The sequence below is a fragment of the Mus pahari genome, chromosome 5 (assembly GCF_900095145.1).
Source record: "Mus pahari chromosome 5, PAHARI_EIJ_v1.1, whole genome shotgun sequence".
NCBI lineage: Eukaryota > Metazoa > Chordata > Mammalia > Rodentia > Muridae > Mus > Mus pahari.
This window is the reverse complement of record NC_034594.1, coordinates 30,749,079-30,775,777: the sequence shown is the minus strand read 5'-3', so window position 1 is coordinate 30,775,777 and position 26,699 is coordinate 30,749,079. Positions and strand designations below refer to the sequence as shown.

The 26,699-nt window shown below is 37.6% G+C and overlaps 1 protein-coding gene across 1 annotated transcript in view; it reads right to left on the bottom strand.

Moving 5' to 3' along the window:
* Nucleotides 1–1,685: 1,685 nt before the first annotated feature.
* Tmeff2 (transmembrane protein with EGF like and two follistatin like domains 2) overlaps nt 1,686–26,699 on the bottom strand; it is a 255,992-nt gene continuing 230,978 nt past the window's right edge. The window contains exons 8-10 of the mRNA XM_021197527.1: nt 7,282–7,405; nt 5,768–5,926; nt 1,686–2,426 (exon numbers count right to left, since the gene is read on the bottom strand). Coding sequence (XP_021053186.1) covers nt 2,330–2,426; nt 5,768–5,926; nt 7,282–7,405 — 380 coding nt within the window. The 3' untranslated portion in view covers nt 1,686–2,329. The remainder of the gene's footprint in view (nt 2,427–5,767; nt 5,927–7,281; nt 7,406–26,699) is intronic.

The window sequence follows — 26,699 nt, the reverse complement described above, 5'->3', positions numbered from 1 at the left end:
AAACCCTACACTTTAATTGTTCTATTGGCAAAGTGGAGTCTAGGTAAAGTCAGGAGAAAATGACATAGATGCCAGGAGAAGGTGGGGACTGTGTCACATGAATTGCAGAGGAGGAAGTTAGGAATGTTTGCTTGGAGAAGAACATAATTGCAGAACTCTGGAGTGAACTAAGAGAACATGATTTCTGTCTTTATATTTTAAATATGGACCATTGCTCCTTTGTCCTGTAGAGGAAGAACAGGAATCAAAGTAAAAGCAAGTGCAGAGAAGTGGGCTTTAGCTCTGTGTGAGGAAGAATTGTTTAGCTGATTGGGATGGTCCAAGAAGGAAACTGCAAATGATGGGAGATGTTTTAGCAGAGGCCAGATGATTCCTTCCCTAATGGATTGTGAGTTCATGTGGATGAGACACCAACTTCTATTTGAATTTCCCTTGAAACAGAAATAGCATCAAACATACAGCAAATCTTCACTTAGGTTTCATTATGCAAGTTTTAAAAGCAATTCTTTCATGGCGTAGGTCAGCATAGACCTTAGCTTTATGATCTTGGATAAAAATTTAAATATAGTGATAAATAGACATGTAACAAAATCAGTCATTTTATATTTTTGTAAGCAAAGTTCAGTGAAATTGTTACTTTAAACCTATGCCTCACTATGAATAGTACATTTTTTCCCTCTTCTTTTGGAAGAAGAAAGGATTTATTTGCTACAGCTATTATCATACAAAGAATACTAGGGCCACTTACATCTCTGTGCATGTTAAACAAATTACACACACAGATTAGCAGGGATTTGTCATATATATCTATCAAGAGAGTGATTCATAGCAACACTTGCATGATGGTTATGTCAATACTGTCATACTTTTCAAATTTATGACTTAATTTAGAAAAACACAATTTTCAAAGTCCTAAGTCTTATGTAGATTGTCACCTTTATGATATATTAACAGGTAGTTTAAATTTCTCCTCAGATCCTTATTTTTTTCATATAATATTTTATATCCAGAACATTTTGGTTTGCTATGTGATTTTTTGGTTTCTAACAAAGGAGGGGATGCCATTTCTTTTAGTCCATGAAGAAGTCATTTGAGGAAGACAAATAAAGCTTTATTTAAATCATCCATATGTGCCATAGGAACTACTCAAAGGTAAACGATAATAAGGAGATTATTTAGTTGGATATTTCATCTTATTCCTTGAGAATTTTCACAATTTACTTTCCCCAAGCAAAGTGACCGTTCATACCTGTCTGCGCATATCTCATAGGGGTTGAAAACAGCTCTCATGAAGGTCCCTTAGATTTTTAGGGATTTTCTTTCTTATGTAAATACATTTAAAACTTATCTCTCCATTGTCATAGAACGTTGTCTTTTTGTTTTTCAGTTTCAAATAACAGTTCTCTTTGGGCCATAAAACAGTTCCTGGGGGGCATTTGTTTGGTAGTCTAACTTCTTTTCAAATAAGATACAAACAAGGCAAGGGTCTTCTAAGAAGCCATAGTTTGGGCTCATACTTACTACACAGTTACAATGTTCTCTTAGCTTTTTTTTCTCCTTGCAGAAACAGAAACAGAATAGGTTTGACCACTGTTTATACACCTAATGGATACCTTTTTCAGAATCCCCCTGGGTAGATTATTTAACTAAGATAGTTATGTTGCTTCCCAGTAAAGAGAAGTATCTTTTTTGCATTTTATTTTGAGCCATAAAACACTTCCATTCTTCCCTTTTGTAACTTATATGCCAGAGATTTTTCTGTTCTGAGAATGACAGTGAAAGACAGGGAAGAAAGTAGATGAAGCAGAGATGATTCAAGGATATGACATATCTTATGCTTCCTCAATAAACTAAATTATTTTTCTCTTTTCCAATAACCCTTGATCTTGGAATCACTCAAAATCTAGCTACAGATTCCTGTGCAAACTAATGTGTTGTCTGAAGATGCACAGAGGGATGAAATACTGCTGTCTGCATAGCCCACGACAGTTGAACTGAGTTTACAGCTATGAATTACTGCAAGTTTAAGAATGCCATTTTTTTTCTCATCACTGAGTATTTATTATATATAACAAATACATGGGAAAGAAAAAACTATATTGTGTGATATAAATAGTTTATTTACATTACAGAAAAACATCAAGACAATGTATACTATTTCAAATATATCCATACATAATCAAATATAGCTGTAGTACATGTTTTCATTGGTGTAGATTACCACAAACGCAAGGCAACATGTGTAGATCTTGTCTTATTCTTTTGTCTCTAATACTGTATTGTGTAGTCCAAGTTGTCGGTTGTCCGGCCACTGGGAAACATGCTCCCTCTAGATTAACCGTGTGGATGCTCTTGTCGTGTTGTCTGAACTGTAGTGCCCTGTATTTTGCTTCTGTCTGTGAATTCTGTTGCTTCTGGGGCATTTCCTAGAAGGTTGGAAAGTTTACAGATCTTAGTCTAATGTAGGTACGTAAAGTTTGCTCCCACAATCAAAGAGTGACGCTCTAGATAAAGCAAATTACTAAACTATTTCAGAGCTTAAAAAAAAAAAAAAAACAAAAAACAAAAAAAAACCCTGTTTATAGGAATCTGATTACTTGTATATGTTATCATCATCATCATCATCATGATTATTATTATTATTATTTTCTTCTTCTTGCAGTTGTTTTTAAGCTTCTGTCAAGAACTGAAGAACAAAAGTAGAAGTTGAAGGGAAATATTCTTGCTTTGTCCTTCACTGTTCATTCTTTAAGTCTGTTCATTATGTTGTGTGATGAATAGACTCCGCACAAGGCAAACAAGCAAGTCCCAAGCTCATCACAGCTCACTTTAAAGGTCTTCTGCAACTTTATGTTTAAATATCTTAACAGTGAATGCTATATTGACATTCCAAAGCTACAAGTTGAGATTCTATCACAGCTGTACAAACCAACTGATAATACCTGAATGTAAATGCAAAATAATATTGCTTTGGTTTTAGCCTAATATCATTGTTTTGTATTAATGTTATAAAACTAGAGATATAAATTGACACCAATTATGTTGCTTCCATAAAAATCTAGTATTAGGTCACATTATCTGAAAATCTCTGATCTAGTATTTTGTAATTATACTAAGAGATTTCTTTAATGATGGAAGCAAGAGCAATAAAAAAACTAACAAAATTCTATTACCACTAAGGGAGAGACAGAGGAAAATAAATATGTGAATGAGCCTACATACACATGCACACGCATACATAGTAAATCTGAGCATATTCTTGTGTAGTTGCTGTGGCTGACATATCTATCAAAAACAAACACAGATGTAGAAAGTCACATTCTCAGCAGGTGAGAGATGGAGGCAAAAAAGCTGAAAAGCCAGCTTCTCAACGGGACAAGATGTTCATTCGGAACATGTCTCTACATATTCATTTCTATGAGATATTTCTTTAAAGGCAGGTGCTGAGTAGGCAGGAGAGAGACAGAGACACACAGAGAGAGACAGAGGGGGGATTAAGAGGAATTGACACTAGGAACAATTCTGTAAATTGTCTAGCGTCTGGGTATTTTGGAACAGATCTTGACAAACAAGGCTTGCTACATCATCAGGAAAGCAGGGTATCTTAGGGGTCAGAGGTGGACCTAGCTGGCACTAATTTTGAATGAATGGAATGAATTTACCCTGGATCCTGGTGTAATGTATAGGTTTATACTTTTCCTGGAAAGTGTTTCAAAGGCTTGGTTGTACAAGGGGGTATTTATATAATGCACTGTGACAACGCTGACATTTTTTTGATGGGCTCTTTCTCTTCCTATAAAGCAGATAAAGAATAAGTTTTACTTAGTTTCTTTACTTTATGAAAGTAAAGAAAAAAGCGATATACTTTGCAAACACAGCAGAGAGAGCTGAGCACAGGTAGTCAACTGCAGAAGAACACACAAATCATGAGAAGCTAGGAGCAGAGGAGCAGGGTAAAGTGCAAAGCAACATCAGTCGACAGACTGGCCGTCATTTTTGCTTCAGTACTCAGCTGTGTAATCTCAGTTTCTGATAACATCTCATATTTCAGGATTTCCGCCATGAAACTTATGATGAATGAATGAATGAATGAATGAAATAATTGCTCACTTTTTATAACGTTGTAAAGTGTGTATGTATATACGTGCATTTGTGCACTCAAGTGAATATGTAAATATATGACAAAATTACAACACAAATGCCCAATTTCTGGTAAAACAGTGTATATATTTATTCCATTTTAAAATAATGTATGGGAATGAAAATGTGATTAATAGTTAATTTGGAGACATGGTTTGAAGTATTGAAGTTTGGGCTTTCTTCACCATATGAAGCAGCCATCAATTTGTCATTGTATGAATATGAATACAAGTCTTAATTTTTCTATGTGTGCTTAGAAAAGTATGGCACAGTTTTCTGTGTTTTAGATTCTTCTCTCTCTTTTCTTTTTATGCTCAGAATATTTTGTTTTTGAGTTGGTTTTATGGTCTCTGCCTTTATTTTTATATATCCAATGGGTCACTGGGCATCTAAACATCTAGTCTAGTTAGTGGACTCTAACGGACTTAGGATAGCACCGAGCCCTGATCATAGTCTTTCCTTTTGCCTGTAGGCAGGTGAGGATTTGTGAGCTGTATTTTGTCTTTTTCAAGAGGAGATTCCACACTTGTCTTTAAAGAAGATAGTGTAATACAGATGCCAGGGCACATTACAGTCTTTATGTTTTAATTTCATAATGCTTCTTATTTTCCAGTTTTTATAAATAATTTTGGGAGAATTTTTCTAGTGAGTATAAATGAATCAGAGTCTTAATGTCTTATGGATTTGATAAAAACTTTAAAAGGCTTCTCTGGAATTTTGAAGAAATAGAATTAATTCATTTTTTTAAAAGGATGAACACTGGCCTTTTTGGCTGTCAGAAGATATGAAGGATGCATTGGGTTCAGAGTCTAGTTCCTGTATACCACATGCTTGCTTTTGCAAGAGGCCTCTCCTCAAACTGAACCTCAAACACTACTCAGGAGTCATCTTTTGATTTCCTGTTGCAATTGGGAGAAATCTCTATTCTCTTTATATTTCACCACTTTTCAAGTAAAAATTACCCTTTCACGAGCTAGGAATTTGCTATTAAGGTGCGACATCTACTACATGCTTCAGAAATGTATGAAAGACTTTCGTTTACTACAGTACAACCTTTCTCATTCCATTTAAAAGACTGTAAAGGGAACTTACAAGCTATTGTTGTTTACACCAAGTGTGGTAACACTGAAGGTATTTGAAAACTCTACTTGGAAATATAAATGCTACTAATGGGAGCTAGAGTTTGAGCGTTTCTACACATTATATATTAGATCTTATGTATTATCTCTTTTCACATTTGGTGTAGTGATTCCAGTAGGTAGATATGCTGGTTCATAGTCGAAATAAAAAGTAGGTTTTTGCAGACAAAAGAAGTAAAGAGTCTTTAAACAGAGGTTGGTTTTATATATATATATATATATATATATATATATATATATATATATATATATGAATGAAAGAGAAATAATCTTAGGACATAAACAATCCTCATAATAGTGTAAAGATGAGGAAACTAATGAAGAAAACCCATGCCTCTCCACTTGGCTATTCAAATGTTCTTACGGTGATGAGCTAGGACTCGTGGAGAAGGGATGGCAGCAGTTAATTCACCAAGGGGCTCAGACTTAGGATCAGAGGAGGAGTGGTGCTGCCTTAGCTTGGGTCATGCCCAAGTCCTGTTACTGACCTTGTGATGCAGAGGACCACGACGCAGATGACAGCAATCTGAATTGTTCCGATCACAGCTGCAATCAAGACGTACTGGAACCGGACAGGGCCAGGAACCACGTAGAGAACGCTGTAGTCCTTCTTTTCACAGTGTTGACCAGTATAACCAGCATCACATCTGGAAGGAGGACAGCATCTTCTTACTTGTGGCCCAGAACTTTAGTTTGTTTCTTTAACCTAAGTTAACATGCTTACTTATTGCTTAATGACATAATACCAAAAAAAAAAAAAAAAAAAAAAAAGTCTATTTGTTTTAGGCATTTTATATGCCAATGTTCGAGAAATGTTGTAAAAATATTAGAATGAGACATACAGCAAATTTCTTAAATTTGCTAGTCATAAAGTTCTGAAGGAGGATTTTTTTTCAAAAAAATTATGGTATAGGCAATATAAGTATAGAAATGAAGCTAGTGTGAGCCTTCCCTGATGATGAATTGTGTTTCTCACTCCCTCAGCTTTCAACCCAAAACTTAGATATTCAGTCTGCATAATGAAATGAACATTTGATGTGAAAACATATTAAATTGGATCAGTATGTCACTGTTTTGTGGAAAGCTTCTAGTACTTGTCTTTGAATTTCTTGTAACTATATCATGAGGAACTTCCTCTGTGCGTCCAGAGGGTTTAGTTTAATAACTGTTTAGGAGGAAGGGGCAGCCAAGCTTTCTCTATCATGTCTACTTTGCCTGTTGAAGAACAGGCAGGTACCAGTGTATACTGTGAAAGGAAACAGATAGGGAAGACAATTATTGATAAAAGATGGGCAGGAACAGGCAGACACAGAGAGACGCAGAGATACAGGGGCAGGTAGAGGCAAAGACATATGTTTTTGTATATTTCTATATCACAATCAATTTATCTCATCCTATGCCAAGTGTACATTAATTTAAATATAGATATGTTTTCATTTTGATTTGCCATCTCAGACATAATGTTTGTTCTAGACATAGAATACTCAGTAGATATTTATAAACTGAAGCCAGACAAACAGTTTCTTTGTGTCTGAACATGAAACTGGAGGTACGGCCAACCATCTCATGACACCAGGCTCTATAGAGAAGTGACTGAGTACCCAGGAAAGCCATGTTTGATGATGTTTCATAGACAACAGGCAGGATTTTGGAAATGATAACTCACTTACTCAAGAAACACTGAGAAGTGCCAAGCACAACTCTACATTCAGAGGAAAGAATTGTGAATAAAAAGTGGACCACACCCTTTAACATATACGACATGGACAGCATGGCATGCTACAAAGTGAAGAAGGTATACACATGTCCTCTCTCTCTCTCTCTCTCTCTCTCTCTCTCTCTCTCTCTCTCTCTCTCTCTCTCTCTCTCNCTCTCCCACCCCACTGTGTATAAGAGAGACAAATTTTGCTGCTGCCCCTTCTTTAAGCAGAATGTAAACCACTTCCACTAGCTCCACATGTTTACCGTATGCTCTTTAAAAGTTTAAGAAAGAAAATGTTACCTGCAAGATGGCTCCTGCATATTGATGGAGTGTTCACACTTCCCATGCATGCAGAAACCATTATAATGTTCTGGACAAGGTATGTGGTGTTCTCTGGCACTTTCTTCTAATTTGTTAGCGTTCTCTGTGAATACAGATAAAAGCAAGTACCCCCTGTAAATACCTTCTATGCTGGGTAAGATCAACCCATGCATTAACAAGCAAAGCGACAGTAGGTAAAGCTATTTAAAAGGGCAAGAACTAAAAGGCCATGCTTCAGAAGAAAGAGGGGGTGAGAATTGAAAGGCAGGCATCCTTACAATTATGTTTAGAGATGAAACTGCAAAATTACCCAGCGCTTTTCATGCTTTTACGCAATTTCCTACTTCTTTAACAGAAACTGATGTGCCCATGAGTTGTCAGACAGCTTTAATTTTACTTGCATAGAGACTATAGGCTGATCATAAAAAATCCAAAAAGAAACCTTCTATTTTTTGAATTTCAAAGCCCAGCATAATGTTTCTGAGCGCAAATTACTGAAATGCATTGATACTTTCTGAACCTGAGGGCTTGAAAGTTAAAATGTGGCTGTTTCAATTCTTAAACATTTTTCAAACCACATACAGATTTCAACAAATGCATTCTGTCAGGTGCTTGTATAATTTGAGTGTGAGGTTTTTATTTTACTAACATCCATACATTTTTTTCTTGTTGCCACAATAGTGCAATTGAAAACCGAAAGGTTGTTTTAGGATCTCTTATATTGATAGCCACAGAATACATGTTAAATGCACTAAGCTTACTTTAATGTATATAACCTGTCTGTGTTAAGAACAATTTGTGAAATTAAACTTAAGAAAAATGAAACACCTTGTATTTCAAAGTGAACCACTTTACTGTCATTAGTAAGTTTTGTTTTCCAATGCTTTTATAAGAACCTGTAAGTGCTTTTGTGCTTTTGTTTGCTCAAATGTGTTGACTACATATTTGTAATACCATCTTCAAGCTAGTGGTTGCTCAATTCCTTCTGAGTTTGTTTTATAGTGTTAGAAGCTCTGGGCTGGAGAGATAACTCAGTGGGTAAAAGTACTTGCTGTGTAAGCATGAGGATTTGGGTTTGGCTTACATCATCAATGTAAAAAGCTAGGTGTGGCCGCGTGCATGCATGTAAGTGCTGTCCAGGTAGGGTGGAGACAGAATGGCCTGGGTTCATGAGCTTGCACTTTTGTCCTGTGTTCAATGAGAGACTCTTACTCAAAAGAGTAAGTCACACAATGATAGAATAGGATGCACAATATTATCTTCGGGCAGACACAATCACAGAACTCACAGATACACACACACACACACACACACACACACACACACACACACGAGTTTTGCTTTCATTGTCTCTTTTGAAATCTGATATCCTCTGCCTGGATAAATGAGGAATGCAACTTTATCAACCTCAATCTAATCTGTATTTTTAAATCGACAAGTATTCTTCGACACCACTGTAACTGGTCAGCAGTAATGAAAGATTGCAAGTTAATTACTGTTTTCATGGAATGGATTACTTCCCATTATCTCTACACAGGGGCACCGTGTTTTATTGTAGTATATCCTTATAATTGTCACTGGCAGTCATGGATGATGAGCATATTCATCAGCAAAAGGACGTGTCTTTGCCATTCATGAATTAGATGAATGTATTATTTATATTTAGTCAGAGCTGTAAAGTGTCTTTCTATATATTTTAAGATCTAGATGCCATCTGCAAATCATTAAAGTTTGAAGCAAACTGTTAAAATATTTAGCGCTTTCTTTTGTGGGGATATTTATGTATATTGCTCTGATGGGAAGTATTTCATGTGCTATCCCGAAATTTATAAGGGATCATACTGTAGTGATGATAGATAGATGGTGGGTGACATTTCGGAACCTCATTTGTTTTATGTGTCATTTTACCTATGTTGTGGTTGATGATCTTTCGCATGAAGGTATTTCTGCATTGAAAATTGTCATTAATGTTAGAATGTATAAACTATTTCCATAGAAGAGGTTGGGAGGATATAGGGGTTGTTTTGGTTTCTCCCATTCTTTTATGTATTGTTTACATTTTTTGCCTTTTTTGGGGTAGCAAATTAAACTTATAATAAGGACACATAAGAAAATCGAAGAAAAAGCAAACAATCCCCAAGCCCAAAGTACTGAGTAAATTCTGAACAAAATAGAATCCGGGTAGCCATTGTATTTAGATGCACCTTGTAATGACCTGGTTATTCAAGACTCCACGGAGAAGAGTGGGCTTGTTTTGTGCTGGATCCAGGTGGCAACAACTGGAGTAGCCAATTCATTTGCTTGCTCTTTAAAGAGGCTTTTTAAGCAGTGGGGGTTGCCAGTCCCATGGCTCATGAAATGAGCCAGCACTGATTTCCACTCTTATTTCTGGATCTTCTTCGCATAACAAACTATTCAACACTTCTATTTGGTGTTCGTTAGTAACACCTCAGTGCTTCTGCACACCTGTATGTGCGGAGCTTCTCTCTGACCTACCTGAATTCCAGCTGTATAGGGTCTTTCTATAAGAATATACCTTATCCTATTAAAGAGGTGGTTTTCTTTCTGCTGACAATGGAAAATCAAGAATTTTTATAACTCAAAACCCATTCTTGAGGTTATTTTTATATTGTAACTCACTCCTAAACGGACAGTTTCTGTATCTGAACAATGTCCACAATCTTGACTTGAAGTCCTCATGCTAAATAGGACCAAGTCTGAATGAAGGTATTGCCTTGGTGTGCTAAGTTCTCTGTTTACTGTCTAAGCCAAATGATAACCTGGGAAGGGAATAGTCTCCATCATAAAATCTGCTAATTAGTTTATACCAGTTCTTGCAAACTTAGAGTGCTCTGTTTTGCGGCTCGTGTGATACTGTCAAATAAGAAGCAGAGAAGTTGGAAAATACATGAGTAAAAGAAATAATCCCTGGGCAAGAAAATGAGCAGTCATCAATATATGTCAAGGGATTTATAGTCAATTCAACCAAGTAAACCAGCCCACTGAAAACTCAAATATACAATCAATCTAGTGATATAATAGACATACTTTAGAAATAATATTTAAGTACATTAAGACAACCAGAAACACAGAAGTCTAATATCTCAAACAGATATATATATGAGTTATGGTAAATGTTTTTGAACCTGAAGTTATGTATACTGGATGTTCAAGCAACAATAAAACATTTGAAGATTTGAAATTGTATAAATATGATATACTTCGGGAGTGGACAGCTTTCTTCTACAGGCTGGCAGCTTAGAATTGAGTTCTTTGTTTTCTGTTTTAAAAAGATTTAATGTAAGGATTATATTCTGTCTTCTAATAAGGTTGTGGCTATGGTACAGACTCTTTGTGTCTCCGAAAAAATCAGCACCCAGTTTTCCGTGCAAATGTTTACACATGGTTTAATTCAGAGAGAGAACTTGACACTTCTAAAAGGTTGTCATCTGTATATCTTGAGTTGTTTGGAGCAGAGTTAATATAGCCACATACCCACTGCTAGTTAACACTGTGAAGAAATACTGAGGTCCATTCTTTAGCATAGTTATGTGTACTAGCGTTCTTAGGGGAAGACAGACATGGAAAGCTAAAGGGACAGAGAGCATGGGATAAGGCATAGCCTTATCTTATTTCAGATCACATAGAAGTGGGTAGAAAGGTAACAGAGTCAAACTGAATGGTTCCTACTTGAGTCAATGCTGCTTGGTGTGGGCTGTGTTTGTGTGTTTACCTTCTGTTCCATATTCTTCCCCAGCCCCAACTGGCAAATACAATATTTGGTGAACTCATCTGTAAAGCAAGATATTATTGTTCAAAGCAGAAACACTACAGTGTGAAATTTGATCCAAATCACCCATGTTTCTGAATAACCAATGCTGTTATTTTGGTAAGGGCTAGAGAGTGGCCAAAGAAGTATTGAAAATCAAGTCATCTGTTCACATACTCTCCAGGATTGTGTATCCTGAAAAGCTCATTTGAAATAGGAAACTGAGAGTCTCAGTTACAAAGCCAGGTGGGGCATACTATTTGTATGTGGTGCTGTTTACCATTCTGTTCATCTTGTTCTGACTATCTACTCCATTTTCTTGACATCTGTGTCTACAAAGAGGGAGTTGCTCTGTGAGTGCAACAACGAATAAAATCCAAAAGGTACTTATATATTTTATTTGAATTAAGTGGTTTAGAGTCTCTGGTTGCTTTCCTTTGGGAGTGTACAACTCATCTTCCTTTAGCTCGCTGGTTGAGGGGCACTGTAAGATCAAATATGAATGGGTCAAATATATTAAAAGATTGAAGATTAGCCACTGCGTAATGGACTCCCTTTTGTGATTCCTTTGGGGGAAGATAACATGTATAAATGATTGGATAATATTTTAAAGTAATATTTCACTGAGTTGGCTAATTTTATGTCAACTTGGCACAAGCTAGAGTCATCTGAGAGAAGGAAACCCCAGTTGAGAAAATGTCTCCATGAGATCCAATAATTATTGGTGACAGTGATGCAATCTCTGGGCTGGGGGTCAGTCCTGGATTCTATGAGAAAGCAGGCTGAGCATGCTGTAGGAGCCAAGCTAGTAAGCAATGTCCCCCCATGGCTTCTACGTCAGCTTCTGCCTCCGGGTTCCTACCCTGTTTGAGTCTCTGCCTTCACATCCCTCGGAGATGGACTATTACTTGAGAGCATAAGCTGAAACAAACACTTTCCTCCCAAGTTGTTTTGGTCACAGTGTTTCATCACAGCAATAGGGACCTTAACTAGGACACCCACCTTGATTCAGTTAGGCTTTTGTTTCAAATAAATCAACCCCACGGGTCAAAGATCCCTAGGAAGGAACTGATTCTGTGTATGTAATTTAGAGTAAGTTGGGAAGATCCTGAGGATGAGCTAACACTGAGAATTTAGCGTTTATTAAAGCATTTTTTAGGGAGGCAGACCCCTGCTCACTGGAGAACAACCAGAGCTGTCGTTAGGCAAACTGAGTAGACGGAAGCAGTGAGTCTCTGGAACATGGAGAAGGAGCAGGACTTATCCCTCCTGATGATGGAGGACACTGCTACTGTATGCTAGGCTAGATTACTTCATGCATCTTGATCATCTAAACGCTGAAAATAATTTTTATTGCTATATGTAGTTATATATTACTACTAACCAATACTTACTTTTATTATAAATATTACTTTTATAGCCTAAGAGAAAGACTGACCAAAAAGGGGCATTGACTATATTAAACAAAAGAAATATATTTTTGTCTTAGTTTTGGGGATATCATGCTTTGAAGAAAAAAAAAGTATAAAATGTTGCTACATCCTTTCCAGTAGTGACAGGCGCCAACAGGCCCCAAAATGCAACCAGAGACCCGTTCCCCGCAGATCAGGGACCCCAGAAAAGTCCGTCTGCGGCAAAATGTCTTAAATTTTTGAGAAGGCCAGAATTAAGATATGTCACAGTGATCTTTTCTATGTATTGTCTTCTTTTAGGGAGCAATATATTTTGTGAATGCCACAAATTCAATTTGTAGCATCATTGTTTAATATCACATACTATCTTACAAAGCTCATACATGTGAGTAACTCAGAGTAGATTATTATCTTTTAACCTGTCTCTTCCTGTAGGCTCACAAAGTCTACCTCACTTTTCTAGAAGATCAACTATCTCCATATTGAATGTATATAATATGGGAGCTTTAATTTACTGATACTGTGGAGAAACTCACACAGAAATCCTCATATTCTTGCACCTACCATGAAGCTTTTATTTTAGTCTTTCCCTATTCACAACCTTATCTCCAAAGCAATTTGAAAATAATTTTATTTAACTAAGTTAGAAAAGAAAAATACTTAATTTTCCACTGTATTTACATTGTCTGAGACAGAAATAAATTACGAATCTGAAGCTAAGTTATGATTATTCCTGTTGTTGATTACAGTTAGTCTTGGAGAAGATTTTTCAATTCTTATGATTTCCTTTCTTCATCTTATCAAGATAAACACACGAGGTGGCAGGAAGCCTCATATCTAGTTTGAATTGCAATGGGAGATTTTAGATTAGAAATGTGTTCCTGCTGAATGAATTCTGAATACAATAACTATGAGGTGAGTTCTCTCACTATAACAGATTCCATAGTAGGCTCAGCTGCTGTCACCATCTTTTTAAGTCTTAGATAAATAAATGAGAACAGGCTCTACTTTTCTAAGGTTCTAAGAGTTACAACTGGGCATACAGGACAGAGGCAAGTATACAACCAGCTCTTGATCTGTAAGGGAAGGGTCTTAGGATATTTATCTCTGGGAATGATTTGGGAAAAAAAAAACACTCCCCAAAACTATTGAAAAAAGTGATCAAGTCCTTAAAGTGTTACAGAGTCAACATTGTCCCCTGAGAGTTAAGCATACCTCCTACGCCCACCTCAACTCCAAAGCTAACTGAAACTGCTTATGGGAAATCCCATGTGGAATGTGTGTGGTAATTGGAAATTACCTGGGGGAAATTGAGGACACATCCCAGGACTATTATTCTCATTAATGAAAGAGTTTATGAATGGACTCAGAAGATAGATTGAGGACGATTTTATTAGAGTGTAAAAGAGAAACCACACAGTGGGCAAGCTGTACGTCTTGGCAACTGCATAGAGAAGGAGGGTAGAAGAGAGAGGGCTCTTTGAGGTAGGCATGGATGTTTGACAGGCAGCCAAGCAGCAAAATGGAGGTAGCTTCAGAGAAAGAGTGGACAGGTTCAAAGGACCAAGACAAAGCACACTTAGGATCTGAACAGCAAGCAAACGAAAGAGACAGAAAAGAAGAAAGAAAAAATTATGTCTTCTTGTGCCAAGTTTGAGAAAAGCAGGGAGAACTAACAGGGCTGCATGGTGGGTCCATAGTGACTACACAGAAAACATGGTTTCTGGGAAGGAAAATTACATTATCTCATCAAAAGAATAATTATTCCTTCCATCTCTTTAGCATAACTTGGGGTGGCATAATCTTCTTGGCCAGAGGACTGCCAGGCCTGGATACATTAAATCTAAAGTTTTGGATAGCTTGGAATGTTAGGTCTCTAATCAAGGCCAGAGGTAGATCCCTTTCCTTTGTCCAGCAGAAAATAACTTTCTCTTAACTGACCTCAACAGAGTTCTGCTCTACAGGAACACTTAGATGTGAAAGTCTGCTAGTTGAGTTGTGAGGAGAAGTAGGAGCAGAATGAATGGGAATGGAAAGAATCATTTCTTGTTCCAGAATCGATCAGACATAATTAAAAAAAAAGTGAATGGAGACCATCACCACCTCCTATAAGAATTCTTACTGGTCAAAAAATTAAAGACAGTAGGAGAAATCTACTTTTTTGTTACTACACTCTCAAGCAAAGAACTGATGGTGCTTTCAGAATTTTCTGAATTTGAATTGGAAAAAGTAGCAGAATCTATGAAGAAATATATACAGTAATATGTGGACAAGATAACTGAAATACAAGAATATTATGTAGCTGTTTATGAACTTTTACTATTTATGTTTCTGATTGTCATGTATTTATAAAGACAAATATTGAGGAATCTGTAAAACCTTGGGGTGGCCACTTATATGTAATGTTTTCAAACATTTTTTTATTACTATTATTTTCTTTATTTACATTTCAAATGCTATCCCGAAAGTTCCCTATACCCCATCCCCACTCCCGCTCCCCTACCCACCCATTCCCACTACTTGGCCCTGGCCTTCCCCTGTGCTGGGTCATATAAAGTTTACAAGACCAAGGGGCCTCTCTTCCCAACGATGGTCGACCAGGCCATCTTCTGCTACATATGCAGCTAGAGACTCGAGCTCAGGGGGTACTGGTTAGTTCATATTGTTGTTGCACCTACAGGGTTGCAGCCCCCTACAACTCCTTGGGTATTTTCTCTAGCTCCTCCATTGGGGGCCCTGTGTTCCATCCAATAGCTGACTGTGAGCATCCTCTTCTGTGTTTGCCAGGCACTGGCATAGCCTCACAAGTGGCCGCTATATCAGGGTCCCTTCAGCAGAATCTTGCTGGCATGTGCATTAGTATCTGGGTTTGGTGGCTGATAATGGGATGGATTCCTGGATGGGGTAGTCTCTGGATAGTCCATCCTTTCATCTTAGCTCTAAATTTTGTCTCTGTACCTATATCCTTTCATGGGTATTTTGTTCCTTATTCTAAGGAGGAATGAAGTATCCACACAATGGTCATCCTTCTTGGTTTTCCTGTGTTTTGCAAAATGTATCTTGGGTATTCTAAGTTTCTGGGCTAATATCCTCTTATCAGTGAGTGCATATCTAGCGACTTCTTTTGTGATTGGGTTATCTCACTATATGTAATATTTTAACTATGGCAACTAGACACAATTATTGAAATTCAAGTGTTTCCTATAACAAGGCTCATTTAGAGTTAACCAAAAATCCTGGTTGTTAAGGGGGAAAAATAAACAAAACATATGTTTCACTTATTATTAAGAGCAAATATGCAAATTCTTAGCTACTTGTTTTCTTGAGTCAGACTTGGCCGAGTTCTCTTTCACGAAGAAAGCAACAGTGGAGACAGAAGCTCTGTTCTATCTTGACTGTGCCTTCGGCAACTTCACTATTCTGTCAAGAGCCCATCTTTCAGCAAGTGGGTTACTCAGAGGTTTAGAGGATTTGCTTGATGACCTTTTAAGAACAGCATTTTTACGGAACTTCAGATGGCTTTAGCAACAGTTTGGTCAAGATAAGGCCTTGAGAAGAGACAGGTGATTTATTAGTGATTTATTAGTCTCCTGGGCATCTAGAGGTAGAGTTGCCTTGATATTATGGGACTAGTTTGTTCTAGCCCCACCCCCTGGGCCATTATGCCATCTCTTTCTGAAACAAACCGTCTCTTCAAAGTCAAAGCTTACTAGAAACTATAGGGTAAGAAAAACTCAAGATAAGGCATTTCATGACAAGAATATCTCCATTTCTTTTGTGTTCAAGGAAATCTATGCATTTCTGGCCAAATTTATATGCTTAGATCTGGCCACCCTCAGTGAGACTTTTTTTTTTTTTTGGTAACAATTCTGAAAATGATTCTAAATGACAACAGAATGAAGCAATGGGTTGAAGCCCATCTATTTTTACCTGCCTGAGCTGAGTGTCTAGCCATTTCCTTGTCCTTAGGCTGTGCATGAGGAAATGGATAAACGTTATCAGGTAATGTATTTGTTCTTCCCTGTGACATGAAGTTAAGATCCCACAGAGAGTAATGGGATTGAGACTGGAGCATTTCCTAGGACCCAGTGACAGTGAAGGCTTTAACAATACAGTCATCACAGGGATACTTGAACACAAGAGCAAAATCCAAACCACAAAGCCAAACAGCTTTAATCTTTCTGTGTAATATGGTATATTAATATTTCTCATGTCACTGCTATGTCTAGCACTGCTACATGCTAGACATAATATGTTCTATATAAAATGTGATATTTTATTGTCCCTCACTGGGTTTAGCTTATTATCTTCTGCACACAGTCAGGAATAATTGTTACGACAAAGATGATAATAGATCTCCAATTACTTGAAAATCCCTAATAAGACCATCACTGTTTTAATATATAACACAGTAAAAATATGTTCCTTATAAGAGCCCCTCAAGGAAGACTGATAGAACTTCTATTTTGTATAGACCTGGACACCAAAGACGTTTTTAGGAGTTTATATAGCAGATAGTCAAATGGAGGTTATGGTATCAGAGTTTATTCCAGCATCACAGGCAGACCAACTGGTTAAGGACTGGGTAACACAGGAGAACATCTGACCCTGTGTCCTTTTGTTTCTTTTCTGTCTTCAAACTCTACTTTGTTTCACTCTGACAACTGATTCTCTTCTTTATTCCATCAGCTTTAGTGGAGGGCCTTCATTATGACTCCCACCCCTGTATCTTCTGGAGGACTCTGTCAAATTTGTCTTGCTCTTCTGTGTCTTCACTTATCTGCTCTATCAGCAGTTAAACATATAGGACGACACCGTGGAAAGAAAACTGGAGTTTTTCTCAATCCACATCACTCCACAGAAATGCCTATGCTCTTTTTTCACTTCCTAACTTGACTCTAGTTGGTCTTTTGCAAGCAGCTCTTCAGGGACACTGCAGTTCTCAGGCAGAGTAGTACTGGCTATGACTGTCAATCTAGTCACATCCAGTTGTTCACCCTCTCTGGAATATTTGATACAGTTGACTACTTACTTCTTTCTGAAGCCCTGTTTGGAGCTGGCTTCCATGGTAGCACTTTAATATTTGAGTGGTGTGTGTGTGTGCATGCGTGTGCATGTGTGTCTGTGTGCATGCGTATATGATGGGTGTGTATGCTGTTGTTCCTTTGCAGTATATTTTGTAGGCTCCTGCTTTTGAACTGATTTTTATAAATCCTTTCCTAAGACTCTTCTCTTCATCATCTTTAAAAATTCTGAGACAGACAGACAAACATGCACATACAGAGAGAGAGAGAGAGAGAGAGAGAGAGAGAGAGAGAGAGAGAGAGAGAGAGGCAGTTCCTTCATCCAAGGATTACATTGTCACATAAGAGTCTATAAAGCATGGAGAGTGCTTCTAAAGTGAATGATTTATAGCCACCTTTATTTAACAATTGAGAAATAGAGGACATTGATGTGTATGCCATATCACAAAACTATATTGAAAACTTTGTGCCGGTCACACTGTGCCTGTGGTATTGTGGATGAAAACTCCTGAAAAAAATCTGAAGTAGCTGATTAGATAATTACAATCAGTATTGTGGAGAGATTGGACTGTTGCTGGTTCAAAGGTTTAGCTACCCTTTCTTGGGCTAGTTCTAGTACCGTAGGCATCCTTGTCCACATCAGTGTTGGAACTATCATCTTAGGACTAACAAACAAAAACCTTTAGAATCTATTAATGTAGCAGACCACTGGTCTTTACCAATCCAAATCTAAGAATACCATCAGGTAGCATCTTGGGCCCATAGGAAAGCCTCCCTGAATGGCTGTATCTGCCCCTCTGATGTACCCACCAATGTATTCTAAACTTGCCTCGATTTGTGGCTTTCTTTGTTCTGTACAACTACAAAAACTTCATGAAATTGCTTCCATATCGAAGCATGGAATTTGGGGGTAACCTAAACCTCTGTTCCTGGGTCACTCAAATAGCTCCAGAGTAAACTATCTCTTACTCCATTTAGAATTAGAGCCAAGGTTTTTGTGTTGATAGTATTGTCCAGCAATGATGTTTTAGTGAGAAGAAGTAAATAAATTTCTGCTAATGAAACAAACAAACAAAGCCCCTGCATGTATATTCAAAATAGAAGCCAGGCTTTGCTTTCATTGTCTATTTCTGCACACAGTCATTCACTTTTTCTCACTTGTAGCCACACCAAAACAGTTAGTGCTGACATACTTGGCAATAATGGCAGTGACTGAGGCTAGCAATCAGCCAGTCTTTTTATAAGAACTCTTCATGAACTGGAGAGCTTTTATTATTCCTTCAACTAAGAAACAAAGGTATAGCTTTTACTCTTCAGTCAGCTTTCATGAGTTGAACCACAAAAGCGCTTTGAGAGAATATTTGGGGAGTAACATGTATCTGTGGGAACTGTTTCACAGCTGAACTTTTGGCAAAAAACAAAATCAGAAGGAACTAAAAGGCTTATAACTTTAGTGGTGTTGGGAAATGGCTCTAATGCTTTGTCTTAATTCGGCTCCCAAAAGCCGCACTTTCAGACACTGAGGGTCTCTGCCCTTAGCTGGCTTTAACTGGTAATAAATAATTGCTGTAGAGCCAATGGCTGGGCAGGGAGATGGAGAGAGAGCTTTTAGATTGCGTGGGCAAGGGACTGAAGAGGAGAGAGAGGAATCTCCATGACTTGGAGGTAGAGAGATCAGATTTGAAAGCTGCAGGAGAGAAATGATCCAGATATATAGGCGGAAAGGGAAAGTGGCCCTTAGGGGGTGCTACCCAGAAGGTAATGTAAGACTTTCCTGGGGAGCCCTCTCCACTTTAGTCTCGAGAAGGCGACACCCAAAAACCACGAATAAACCATCTTGATGTAAAAACATGAGGGAGTTTAATGGCAGAGCTCCGGGCCGATTCATATCTCACGCAGAACAAGAAATCGACCACGTGGCTCGAAAGCTAGGGGTTTTTATAGGAGGAGGGGTCGGGGGCTCAGGAGAATTGGCGCAGTTACAGATGATTGGTCTGTTTAAATGCCAACACACTTGCAGAGTGGTATGTGTAAGTTAGCTGAACACCTGGTTAACACATGACTTGAAACTATGTCAGGAATGTTTTAAACAAAAGCCTGCCTGGGCGTCCCTAGGCCTGTCCCACCTTGTTCTCCACCTCAGGCTTCTAAGCCCACAACTTTTTCTCTGAACTTATTTGACATAAATTATATGAATCACAGGCCTTAAATTTCATTTTAAATTTCATTTTCCTTCAGTAACAGGGCAGCAAAGATAAAATATAAATTTAGAAGGTGTTAAGTTAGGAATACTGGAGGGGAGTATGTATTATCCACAGGGAGGTATAGAAGTGCAGGAGAAAGTACCCAAGGAGCTGAAGGTGTCTGCAACCCTATAGGTGGGACAACAATATGAACTAACCAGCAACCCCAGAGCTTGTGTCTCTAGCTGCATATGTAGCAGAAGATGGTCTAGTCAGCCATCATTGGGAAGAGAGGCCTCTTCGTCTTGCAAACTTTATATGCCCCAGTACAGGGGAACACCAGGGCCAAGAAGGGGGAGTGGGTGGGTAGGGGAGCGGGGGGGGGGTATAGGGGACTTTGGGGATAGCATTTAAAATGTAAATGATGTAAATAACAAATAAAAATTGGGAAAAAAAGAAGTGCCCAGCCATTAAGCATGTCAAGGCATATCAAAATTAAGCTGTTTAAGGGAGAGAGAGAGAGAGAGAGAGAGAGAGAGAGAGAGAGAGAGAGAGAGATTCCTTTGTGAATCCAGAGCTCTTGGGCAGGTGCAATGTGAGGACAACCCACCAGGAACCAAAGTGAATTAACAATTCAAACTTACACAGTGGTAAAATAACTTCTAATGATTATGACCATTTAGCATTATTTGAATGGAATATTCAAGTTTGATGCTCAATTCTAATAATAAACTGTTTTAAGAAGAAATTGTAAACAGCTGTGATTATGTATATTATATAATGCAGGTTAGTGGGTCATACCTGAGTATCTGGTTTTCACGGAGTCTTAGATGATGCTCTTGTTGCTCAAATACCTCTCAAAGTATGTGTGTGTGTAGAAGGGGTAGCGTGCATGCGCGTGCGCGCACACACACACACACACACACACACACACACACCCGTGTGTCTGTCCATGTACTTTGTATGAATGCAACTTCATGATTTTCTTTTATGAATACAAAATTTAATGAGATAAATAGTTAACTGTAATTCTCTGTTAAGGCAATGCTGCCTGTATTAGGGTGGTAAGAATGGAATTTTCTGTTTTAATTTCTGGCCCAATCAGATCACCATTAACGGGTCTGGATTTTTGAAAAAAATATTCTAGGTGATTCTATCACGCAAACTGACAAGACAATTGCCCTCACCCAGCTGTTTCCACTCCTACGTCGTTGTTTTGGACTATCTGACCCCATACCGGATTACCTTCTAGGTCGCACCTCAGTGTTGGCTCTCGGATTCCTGAGTTACGGAAAGTCACTGTAAGCCATGGGCTGTGAACATGCAAGCTCAGGTTTACCCTCTGCTTCTCTCCCTACATTCACCCTTCCTTGTCACAAGAAGCCCTCGGGGGCTTTCAGCTTGCCAGTCCCTTTTCACCATAGGTGATCAGCCAGAACAACTCAATTTAAAATGTCTCTAGAAGCCAACACTCAAAGAATAGGCTGTGTGCCTCTAGCAAGCGAAGATGTCTGTGAAAGCCTTCCAGATCCTGTCAGTTTAGACCTCTTTAAGGACTCTGGTAGGTAACTAGCAAAGCTCAACAAGACCTTCCCCCCCCCCCCCCCATGTGAAAGCTAATGGAGCATCCTTTTGGGAATAGGAATGAAGAACACAGCTGAGAAGAGGCACAGATTACACCATTGCTCAGGAGAGCTTCAATTTCCAATGGGCAGGGAAGGAACATTGCTGATAGCTACTTAAGTTTAGCTAGTCTGTGGAAAAGATAAAGCCACACATGGCAATGAGGACAGGAACAAAAGCAGACAGGGAAATACACTAGAGAACAGTTATCATTTGTGGCTGGCTGTGTGTTAACTAGGAGAGGTTAGGCTGAGACAAACAGCTAGTTTACACTGTGAAATGATAAGAAAAGACATGCCTTATGCAGAGTTCCTAGTCACTGGCTGATGCAGCCTCTCCTTTCCTTTCCCCTTTATTTCTCTTCCTTCTTTCCCCTTTCCCCCTCTACTTCTCTCTACCCTGCAACTGGGAATTGAATTTAGGACCTCTTTGAATGTCACCCCTGAGCCTCTTTTTACATTTTATCTTGAAGCACTTTGTCATTAAGTCGACCAAAAGGACCTTAAACAGACTCTAAAATCCCCATGTGTCCAGAGTTTGAAATTTTCCTGCCTCAGCCTACTAAACAGCTAGATCATAGGCCTCAGTCTACCAAAGCTGGCACTTCCTCTTTTTTTTTTTTTTTTTTTTGAGGAGCAGCGATGGGCCTATCCATCAGTCTACACTCTGGCGACACTGTACTAGCCGTGGCATCTCTAAATGTTTTTCACCATGACGTACATAAAACATAATACTGAGTTACTGGTACAAGGAGATAACAACTGGTCTTAGGGCTGTGGTCACTTGAGCCATCCTGAGCGCCAATGCATTAGCACATCTGTTATACATTAGGACACACAATAAAGCTTTGTTTGCATTAGGTTCTTCTGAGTCTAATTGTGTTGTTTGGTGGGCCATCTCAGTGGTTAAGGACATGGACTTACACAAAGTGGGTGCTCAATATTTAACACGAATGAGTAAGTATTAAAGGGATAAGAGACATATTTGGCAACCAACCATCTGCGCCCTGATGGAGGAAAGAGTCTTTGAAAACATTCGTGCTTTCAGATAGCTGTCTCTGAGAACCAGCTGCACTTCACTGATGTGATTTTCTTCTGAAGATTCCAATCCTGGTCTTGGTGGAAAAGCAAAATATGGGGGAGAAAGATTTTGCTCAATGATGTGCCTGTAGTCACTGTAGCAGGAGTAGGTGCTTACAGGTTAATGCTATATTTGCTATACACTGCAGTCTTCTTCAGTGGAATGCAAAAAACATGAAGGGCAAAACTGTTCTGCTAAGTGTAAACGACAAAGAAGGACAGCTATAAATGAATTGAGAAGCTAGTGTAAGCAAATGATGGGTCTGCATATTTCTTCTAAATGATGTCATGGCCCAGAAAGGGCAGTCTGAGAATTTATAGCATGAATTTAGTTTCATTTACAAGTCTGGAGTATTGCCATATGATGGTATGTGACTAAATTAATGTAAGTGTTCCTCACTGAAAGGACAAGAAGATAATATACTTGTGTAGTCAAGGAGAAGGCAGAACAATTTAAGAAGGATATGTAGCTCATTGCGCAATGAGTATTTTTAAAGATGAGTTTGCCATTTCACACTAGGAGTTTAGATGAAATTGTTTTTTTTTTTTTTTAAAACATATGGAATAGGCTCTAAGACAAAATAAGAGAAATTTTGTTAATAGGTTTTGAACAGTATAGCTTTTGAACAGTTTAATTTATGGAAAGTTATATTGTTTTGATTTCATTTCTCTTAGTACTTACCAGTTAATCCAACATGTTTGTGTTTGGCATAAGAATGTTGTTGAAGGAGGTATTACTTTCTAAACTAAACTTTTAATGCTACAAGAGTCCATCATAAATTTCTACATGACCCTCTAAAAGGTTAACCTGCTATAGAAACATAGTACCATTGAACACAACCTTTGACAATTCATTGTTAAATCTTATATCTTTCAACTGATTAATGACATTTTAAAGAATTTTTTGTTTATTTCTATACTAGATCACAGCATGTTCCCTCAAAGTAGGTCCATGATGATGGCGGCAGAAGTTCGCCTATGAACAGTACAAGAGGGAATATCAACCTGGAAGAGGCAAAGAAAGATGCTGTCTTTGAGATTTTTGTTGACGTTGCCCATTATAACATTCTTGACTTTTGAATTTTGGGCATTTGGGACTGGGTGATAAATAAAATTTCTGTTAGATCATCTGTTTGTAGCAGTTTATTGTGGAGCCTTAGCAAACTAATACAGTTGTTAACAATAAACTCTTGCGTTGATAAAGTCACTTTTCAATACACACATGGAGACATTGAAAATGTTCCAATTGTCAAGTAACCTGGAGAGTGTTAGTTCATGTCTACTTTCCCAGCATAGTTCTTAATAGAATCCTGGTCATCCTTAGATATTTTTAATGTATCTGATAGTCTTAGTTTAATCTTATGCTAAAGTATTTGTTCATTTCATTTGTGTTGCAAAATTATGTCTTGAAGGTATCAATTCTAATAGCTCCAGTAAAGCAGTAAAGACCCAGAGGAAACTTTTTGAATTGCTTATTATTTATTTTTTTCATCTTTTAAAAAAGACCATTGATTATTATTCACTCTGCCACAGAACAAATGGTTCTACATTTTACCTTTGTTGCCTCAAAGTAAATGATCAAGATGCTAACTGACATCAACGACCTTTTCAGCAAATGGATTCTAGATCACATGTAGGGTATGCCTGTTCAGCTTAGCTCTATATTTTCTGGATGCTCAAAAGCTGATATTTTACATAGAATTCAGACTAATTAAGAAAATTCAAGACCTTTTTTGGGCATATCTTGCTTAAGAAGAATTTAAGTATTCCATTAAGAAAATTTGAAATGTTCTCTACTTCATTAAGAAAAGTTCAACATTTAATATTCTGTTATTTGATTTAAAACATTTGAAAATGAAATGTTTGTTCTATTTGATCAAAAGTATTTTGAGATACCCTGGTATTTGAAACATTATCTTTCATATATATATATATATATATATATATATATATATATATATATATGACAGTAAATTACAGATAATCACCAAGTATTTTAAATAGCCAGGGACTCCTTTAGTTTCCAGTTTTGAACAATTGGTTTGTGTCTGATTTTTATAGCCAATGATGACTTAAATAATTACCTCCAGATGGATAACTCTAGAAATAGTTAAGGGTGTTGTGTACTTCTGAACAATTTCTTTCTACCTAGACACTATTTAGAACTTGAAATAAGTTATCACTAAAAGCTACTTTGTGATCTCAATGCTAGTTTACCTTTTCATAGGTCTACCCCATACTCAGGATATAGTTTACACTTTTCTAGTACATGGTGATTCACTCAAGGAATCAATAGAGGTTATAAAACATGTGCAATTTTGAATTTGTAGAGTCAAATATACATTTGGACTATTGAAATAGAAAAACTGACATTACAGTTGCAACTTCCAAGCAACCATTTATTTAGGAATAGAAACACAAGTGAATATGTTTAGAACAAGTATAGTGAGAGAAATAATTTAAAAAAAACCCTACTTATGCTTTAATTGATGCTGTTAATATCAACCTATGGCTTTTGGCTCTTAGTATTTGACCATTTAACTTTTTGGATCTTAGAGAAGTGAGAAATGAAGTGTCTTAATTTACAACTTCACCCTGACTCATATAATTCATCCACCTGATTCTCTTAAAATGTTGACTTATTTCCTTCTATGTAGCTAATGCTACAAACATACGGTATGAGCGGTAAGTGAGTTTCTTTCCTGAAGTGCATACACATTAGACAGTGAGACAGGCAACAGATAAAATAAACAAATGAATAAAACAAACAAACAAACAAACAAACAAGCAAGCAAACCCCCAAACTGAACATGCCAGGTTGAAATGTTAGAGGAGAATCTCAGGATGTTCAGATACTTAACAGTGGGCCTAGAAATCTATTTCAGACAGGTGTGGTAAGGTGTAGTAAGGAACAGCTGTGAAGAGCTGGCCAGCTAAAGAGTCAAGGGAGTGCCCATGATAGAGAGAGTGGAGCAAAGAAACAAGGTACTCTGTCAAAGCAGAGAAAGTCAGGTGAAGGAGGAGGAGAGCAAGAGATAGGAAAGGGAGAAGGATACAAAAGGAAGATGAAGAGCTTGACCAAGATCCTCTCTGAGCAGATATCGACATATCAGGAGGAGGAACACTGTTTAGATGTCAAGGGCAGCGGGGAAGTATCTAGAAGATCTTACCAGCAGAGAAAATGGATTAATGAGGGGACTCGGAGAGAACAGCAGACAAACAGGAAGTCAGAATTACAGCGTAGGTGATCAACATTGTCTAAGTCTTGGATATGGGTAGGAAGGGAGAAAAATAGTTATTATGAATATATCTTAGATGAAGATTGTGCATGACCCATTCATGTGTTGTAAATGAAAGAAACAGCTTTAGGAGGTGGTAACACTTATGATTCGAGTGCTTTGGATATTAAGTTAAGAGAATCATTAGTCTGTGACCAGTACATGATAGAGAGGGAGACTGCCCTGGTTACTGTTCTATTGCTGTGACAGAATGCCATGACCAAGGTAACTTATATAAAAGAAAGTACTTAATTTAGGGCTCACGAATCCAGAGGATCAGAGCATCGTGGTGGGAAACATGGCAGCAGGTAGGCATGGCACTTGAGCAGCAGCTGTGAACTCATATCTGACCTACAGGCAGGAGGCAGGGAGAGAGCTGCCTGGAATGGCATGGGCTTTCAAAACATCAAAGCTTGCCCTCAGTGACATACATCCTCCAACAAAGCCGTACACCTTCCCAAAGAGTTTTACCAACTAGGGGCCAAACATTCAAATATATGAGCCTAAGACAGCTTTTATTTATTTATTTTTCATTCAAAACATCATAGAGACCCTATCTCAAAATAAAAAAAAAATAGAGAAACAAATGAAGATGAAAATTTGCCTGAAATAGCTAACTAATTCCATTTTGTATCATGTAAACTTTGAGGAGAAATATTTTAGCTTCAATACAAATATCTCAAAATTTCTTGTGAGTTTTGAGAAAACACTAAAATTTTTATGGTTATTGTTCAGTATGTATGCATTAGAATTGCATAAACTGGAAAGAATTTATTTTTTTAGTCGAAAATATTAGGGGATGAAATATCTAATACTAATTAATATTAAAGAAATTACCTAGAGATAAATGATATATGAAATAGGACAAAGGGCATTGGTAATTATCTATAGGACATTTGGAGAAGCAAGTTTAAAAGGCACAATCAGAAACATGAAATGATGAGAATTGAGACTATGAAGAAATAATACTGAATTTAATTTTAAGCAAAGAATTTATCTGTGTTTTTGTAAATCTTAACACAAGAAAAT